The sequence below is a fragment of the Giraffa tippelskirchi genome, chromosome 7 (assembly GCF_054371585.1).
Source record: "Giraffa tippelskirchi isolate mGirTip1 chromosome 7, T2T-mGirTip1v1.2.pri, whole genome shotgun sequence".
NCBI classification, from domain to species: domain Eukaryota; kingdom Metazoa; phylum Chordata; class Mammalia; order Artiodactyla; family Giraffidae; genus Giraffa; species Giraffa tippelskirchi.
In genome coordinates this window covers 78960624-78967129 of record NC_137281.1, presented here as the reverse complement: position 1 = coordinate 78967129, position 6506 = coordinate 78960624, and the positions used below count along the sequence as shown (strand labels likewise).

Genomic DNA, 6506 nt, shown 5'->3' with positions numbered 1-6506 from the left:
CCCGGAGCCGGCGAGGCACACGGGCGCAGACCCCAGCAGCGCGCAGCACCCGCGAGGAGCAAGTCACAGCACGGGGCCAGGGTCCCTGGCGGGGCTCGATCGGCCGCGCTCGCCTGGCGCCCCCGCCTGGGCGGCTCGCCCAAGATGGCGATGGAGGGGCGGGCGAGGCGGCAGCAGCCCCGGGCCCCGCGCCGGCCCCCGCTCAGGCCCGGGCCCCCGAGGCCGCGCCCCCGCCCGCGGCGCCGCGCCTCCCCGGGCCACTGACGCCCGGCGCGCCCTCCCCCGGCGGCGGCGGCGGCGGCGGCGGCGGCCGAGGCGCGGGGAAGCGGCGGCGGCGGCGGCAGCCCGGGCCCGGCCCCATGTCGCGGGGGGACGCTGGCCGCGGCAGCGGGCTCATCGCGCTGACCTTCTGCCTGCTGACCGCGCGCGGTAAGGGCGGGCGCCTAGGCAGCGGCGGGAGCGCCTGCGGGGTGACTGTGCGCCCCGGGCTGCGCGGGGCTGTGGGGCCGCCGCGCCCTGAGTCCCGAGCGAACGGGGACCGTGGGGCGCTTGTGCCGGTGATGCCTGCGCTCCGGGGTCCGCGAGCCGCGGCGGATGGCGTTCGCGGCGCGTACTTGTCCGTAGGGGGTGTGTATGTCCTTGATTTGCGGAGTCCGGAGTACGAGTGTGTGTGTGTGCGCGCGCGCGCAGAGGGTGGGGAGGGGGCTTCTGCCGGGCGTACAGGTCCGCAGTGCGTGGCCGATCGCTGCGTGGCATCGCGGGCAGAGGCTGCGGTGCCGGTGGTTTGTGCGGGGCGGGTACTGCCTTGTACGCGCGCGTCTTCGGGTTGGGAGTGTGAGAGAGGAGGAGTGTGTGTCTACACCTCCATTTGTGTGTTGAGATTGTGTGTAATTGTGTTCATGGCACTGAGCTAATATTTGGCCTTGGCTTTTGGGGAGTGTCCTTGCCCTTGGTGGGGGGACAGGAGTAGGAGATTTCCGGATTGACTGGGGATAGTTGTGATAAAATACTCAACTTTGTCCAGTGGGTGTGGTCCCTGAGCCTGGTTGTGGGGGGCAGCGGAGGACTGTTGCCTCTCCCCAAAACCCGAGGCCCGGAGTGGGCTGGGGGAGGGGGCAGGAACCAGTTGCTTTCGTGGACGAGTCCAATTCTCGCTGTCGGGATGGGACGCGTGTCACTTCTGCCCCACCCCCCAGGGACACATCCGAGAAGCGTTGACGAGGTCAGCAAGGCCTCCTCCAGCCCCCCAGCTCAGTGCGCCGTGGGGGTAGGTAACTCTCCAGAGTTGTCCTAGCTGGAGAAAGGGCTGGGGATGGGGTGACGAAGTCCCAAGTGTCTATGCTTAAGGGAGCCTTCTTCCACCCCGGCCCGCTCCCTTTCGGTCCTGTGTGCGTTTGGGGGGCGGCCCAGGGGGAAGGTGGTTGGGAGGGCTGGGGAGGGGGATGGGCTGCCCGCTTTGTTCGCCTAGTCCTTGCCTTCCCTGCCGAGGGGGGAGCTGAGGATGTGTCTGGGGCTAGTCGGGGAGGGACTTGACGGTGGGGGTGGGGAGGGGGATTTCTCTCCAGCTGCTGCGGCTTTCCAGAGAGACTCAGCCAGGCCACGTGGGAGGGAGGCAGGGACGGCGGAGGCGGGGAAGGAGCCTCCGCCTGGCCCGCCCCGGCCCTTCTCCAGGAAACCCAAACAGCGGGTGGGAAAGTATCAGGAACTACTCGGACCCCCTCGCTCCCTACAAAGACATGCCCCTTTTCAGACCCGACTGCGGACCCGGCAGGAGGCCGCCTGGGGGCAGGGTCCCGGCCGCTGGGCCAGGATAGTGGGGGTCCTGGGGTTGTCAGGTGGGGGGCGGGGAAGTGCCAGAGAGGCGTCTGTGCTTCTGGAGGCCAAGGGATTAACGAAGAGTTGTGCCCACCCTCTTCTCAGAGCTCCGGACCGGGGTCGGGATCATCCAGCCAAGCGGAGTCAGGGCTGGGAACTGCACTCAATCGAGCATTATGGAGTTAGCGGTGGGGCCTCCCGCCAGGGGCTCGGTTTGCCTCGGAGACCTGGCCTCTCCGGGCCCCGAGTGCACAAGGCCGAGCTGGGGCTCCCTTGGCAGCTGTGTGCTTGGCGGAAGCTACAGCGCTTGCGGTCCTCAGTGCTAAATCCTTTGAGTGTGCAAATCTTCTCAGTCCTGGGGACACTCCCCAGGCTAGAGTTCTGACTAGCCAGCCCCATCTGGATGGAGGTCATTTATTCATTCATTCCACAAATATTTACTCGTTTTGGCTAGCATGTGACCAGTGCCTGGATATAGTAAATAAGGAGGAGACTGACAGGTAGTCAGCAAAGACGTCCTTCAGGAAGTAGTGAATACTAGAGCCCTGTGCAGAAGGTCAGTTAGCAAGGCAGGAGACCGATGGTGGGGAGAGTTCTTCAGAGAGAACTGCAAGTGCAAACGCTCAGAAGTGACTTTCTTTAGACCATCGAATGAAGCTAAATCCGGCTGGAGTTTAGAGTGCAAGACATGAGGGTGGGGCAGGTTAGGGAGTAATGGGCCAGGGGCCACAGAGGGTCAAAAAGAGAAGGCTGAAAATGGAGCTGGATCCAACTCATGAAGGGGCTTATAAGCCCCACCAAGGTTTCTGGTCTCAGAGCCCAAATGAGTCCTTGGGGTTTTGGTGTTTTTTTTTCTCTTTTTAAATATTTACTTATTTTTGGATGCTCTGGATCTTCGTTGCTGTTTGTGGGCTTTCTCTAGTTCCGGAGATTAGGGGATCTTCTCTAGCTGTTGTGTGTGGGCTTCTCATTGCCGGGGCTTCTCTTGTTGTGGAGCACAAGCTCTAGGCATGTGGGCTCAGTAGTTGCAGGTCGCTAGCTCCAGAGTGCAGACTCAGTAGTTGTGGCTCAGGGGCTTAGTTGCCCCCTTGGCATGTGGGATCTTTCTGGACCAGGGATCGAACTGGTGTCCCCTGCACTGCAGGGCGGATTCTTAGCCACCGGAGCACCAGGGAAACCCTCGAGGGTTTTGAGATCTGTTTTGCATCAGCTCACTCCAACCGAGGTAGAGAATGATTGCATGGGATGGAGGCAGGAAGCTGCAACTTCTTGGGAGGCTGTACTGGTGATCCAGAAGAGAGGGTGGTGGTAACTGAAGAAGTGGCAGTTGGCATGGCCAAGTAGCTGGGTTCTAGAGATATTTAGGAAGTAGAATTAGCATGATAGTTTGAGGGAGTTTGTAGAGAGTGAGGGAGGGAGAAGTAAAAAATAATAGACACCAGCCACCCTGACATGTTGGAGTCAAGACTGTGACTCTCTGTCTCCCTAGCACACTTCTGGTCAGGGATTGGGAACTGGGGAAATGTTGATGTGAATGGGATCCTATCTAGGAGTGGTGGTGGGATGTCCAGTGCTCTGTTTTCACCACAAGCAAGAAGTAGGGCTCTCCCTTACACCCAATCAGAATTTAGAAGGTGGTGATGCAAGAGGTCAATAGAAGGAGGGCTGTAAGAATAGATGAGCTGCTTTCTTCTCACCAGGAAACTCCCACCTCCCATCTCTTTCTCAGCCCAGAAGCTCTGAGGCCAACCTCAGTCATTTGGAGTGTTGGGGTGGCCCTTTCTGACCTCATCTTGGGGGTTAGGAACTAGGTCAAACACAGTCTCTATTTTTTTTCAAGATTTTTTTATTTTGATGTGGACCGTTTTTGAAAAATGTCTCTATTGAGTTTGTTACAGTATTGTTTGTGTTTTATGTTTTGGCTTTTTGGCCAAGAGACATGTGGAATCTTAGCTCCCACACCAATGGCATTGGAACGGGACATCTTAACCACTGGACCACCAGCAAGTCCCATAGTTTCTATTAATAGTGAATCTAAACAATCCAGTTAAACCTTCATTGATCTTGTATGTATTTTCATGGCTCAGTTAATAAGTTTCAAGTTGATTAATCTCACAATGAGTCTTCAAAGGTCAGCACTAAGGAGAACTTAGAAATAATTTTAGCGTGAACTCATTTTGCAGATGAGAAAACTGAGTGACTTCTCAGAGCTACATGGATGGAGACTGAACTGGGACCGTAACCAATCTCCAGGCTATTGGAGTAGCCATACTTTCCCGGGATCCGGTACACATTAACCCGAGTTCAGTCTCTCTTCACCCCTCCCCCTCACATGAGAAGTTATCGACAATTTGGGGCTTAGCCCCCTCCCTTCGTGTATCTGGGCCTGGGCCCTGGAATCCACTCTTCACCACCCACCCCCACCCACTGCCTCCTGTTCTGCCTCCACTCTGAGATACAGGAACCAGACTTGACACAGAATTCCAGATGCAGAACAGATGTTATTGCCAAGCACGCCTAGGGGCTCCCAGCTCCCCAGGTCACAGGGAAGGAAGAGAAAGAGTGGCTCTGATGGGGGAGGACCCCAGCCCCAGCCTGGTCAGAGACGGGGGATGGCAGCTGGGGGGAGAGAAGAAAACCAGAGAGAGGGTGATCTGGGCCTGACATGCAAAGAAATGGAATCCTTGTGCTTGGGGCTGGCTGGGCTGCCAGCTACTACCACCTCACTGCTGAGGCATCTTCTGGATTTGAGGGGCTGTGGGGTCCCTGGGGTTGGGAAGCAGAGGCTCAGGAAGCCATCTCTCAGGTGCAAACCTGAACACGCAAGCTGGTGCAGAGTCAAGACTTCCAGATGGCTCTATAAGGGGCTCACTTACCTTGTACATGCTTGGAGCTCTGGCAAATGAATGGAGCATAAGAGAGACAAAGGTGGGCACACAAGGAAGGTATTTTTAATCAGACCTTCTATATAGCAGCAGAGGTGAGGTAATGAGCTCCACAGTCCTGGTAATGTTTAAGTACAGAATTTCTTTGTGAGTTTGCTGTTCTGTCTCAGGGCTTCTTTTTTTTTTTTTTTTTTTTTTGGCTGCATCGGACAGCTTGCACGATCTTAGTCCTTAGTTCCTTGATCAGGGATGAAACTCTGGCCCACGGCAGTGAAAGCACAGAGTTCTAACCACTGGACCACCAGGGAATTCCCTGCCTTGGTGCATTTTCAGCATTTTGTTGGATATTTCATAGGTGCCACATACTATGCTAGGCATTTTCCCTCATGTATTATTCACATCATCCCCAGCCCTGAAGGGAATTCCTATAATTTTTCCAGGTAAGGAAATTGATGTTTGGAGAAGCACAAGGGGTTCTGTGTCTTGTCCACATGTCCTCTCATCTGTTCAAGGACTATTTATTGAGCACCTGCTGTGTGCCAGACAGTGTTTTAGGTCCTAGGGAGTTAGAACGCTGACCAGGACCGATAATCTCAAACTTGTTGCCTCGCTGGGGAGATAGGCAAGTCAGAAATCTACCATGCTAACTGCAGTGACCCAGGTACCCAGGGTCCTATGGGGCAGAAAATGGAGAGGCGTCGCAGTCAGGCCCCGGGATGGCACAGCTCCTGAGGGAAGAGGGAGCAGCAGTGCTTTCAGAGAACAGGAAGTGGTTTGGTCTGGTGGGGACTCGGCGTGACAGGAAACAGGAGGTAGGCAAGTCAAGCTGAGTGTGGCTTTGCTGTCAGGTCTGCTAGGGCTGAGCCTGACTCCACAGGATCACAAATGAAGGGAATGCTGCCTTCCTCGTGTCCCAGGCAACCGTCCCAAGCTCTCCTTCCAGCTGTTGTGGGAGGGGCTTAGCGTGTGGTATGGGAGGTGGCCAAGGTGGGGGAGTGGGGAAGGAGGTTTCTGGAAGAAACTGACTTGTGTCTCCTGGGAAAGAGAGTGGTGATGGTGTCATGGAGAATTGCCCTTGTAGACTGAAAACAAGTTATAAATCTGTTGGGCTCTGAAATTTAAAAATTGATGTTTGTGGCAAGTTCTTGCCTTAACAAAGGCGGCATCTCAGCTTTGTCCCCCTTCTTCCCCCCACGCTCCCCATCCTCTGAGAGTTCACTGAAGACCGGAACCCTGGCTTATGCCCGGCCCCCACAAATCCCACAGAACAGCACTGAGCTGGCCCCAGGGCTCAGCAGCAAATCTCTTCTGTCTGGGTTCTAATTGGCCTCATAAAATCTAATTTATCCTGCAAGTGGGTAAAATAATGCCAGAAAAAGGAGACTGAGAGATGGTCCTGGGGCTCCTGAGCATAGAAGCTCTGTGTCTCGAGCAGGGTCCCCCCTCCCCACCCGGGAGAGTGAGGAGAAGGGCATGTGGGAGAGGGAGACCCCCTCGAGGCAGAAAGCTGGCCACAGCAAGTGTCCACTTTGTCCGCCTGGCCTGAGAGGGAGGGCTGAGAAGTGCTCATGGGAGGGGCTGGGGGTGGTGGGAAAGGAGGGCCATGAAACCACTGGGCAAACACGGCCCACTCTCTTTATGCATCACTTTATGCAAAAAGATTTGGTGGTGTAGGAGCCACATTTACATGAAAACAAACACTGCTGTGTAACAGAATAGGATGCAAAATGGGCCAGAGGTTTCAAAATAAAAGCATTTCAGGTAGTCAGCAAGCCTTCTGAGTCTGCTCTCCTCTACTGCTGGGAG

The 6506-nt window shown here is 56.0% G+C and overlaps 1 protein-coding gene across 3 annotated transcripts in view; it reads left to right on the top strand.

Annotated features, from left to right (window-relative positions):
* Positions 1-288: 288 nt before the first annotated feature.
* IGDCC4 (immunoglobulin superfamily DCC subclass member 4) overlaps positions 289-6506 on the top strand; it is a 40203-nt gene continuing 33985 nt past the window's right edge. For 2 of the 3 annotated variants that reach the window (XM_081513777.1, XM_081513776.1), the window contains exon 1: positions 1196-1267. Coding sequence is in view for 1 of the 3 variants with exons in the window: in XM_081513775.1 (XP_081369901.1) it covers positions 360-429 (70 nt within the window). In the remaining 2 variants the exon portion in view is untranslated. Of the gene's footprint in view, positions 430-1195; positions 1268-6506 lie in introns of those variants that run through there. The other variant, XM_081513775.1, reaches the window with a different exon arrangement.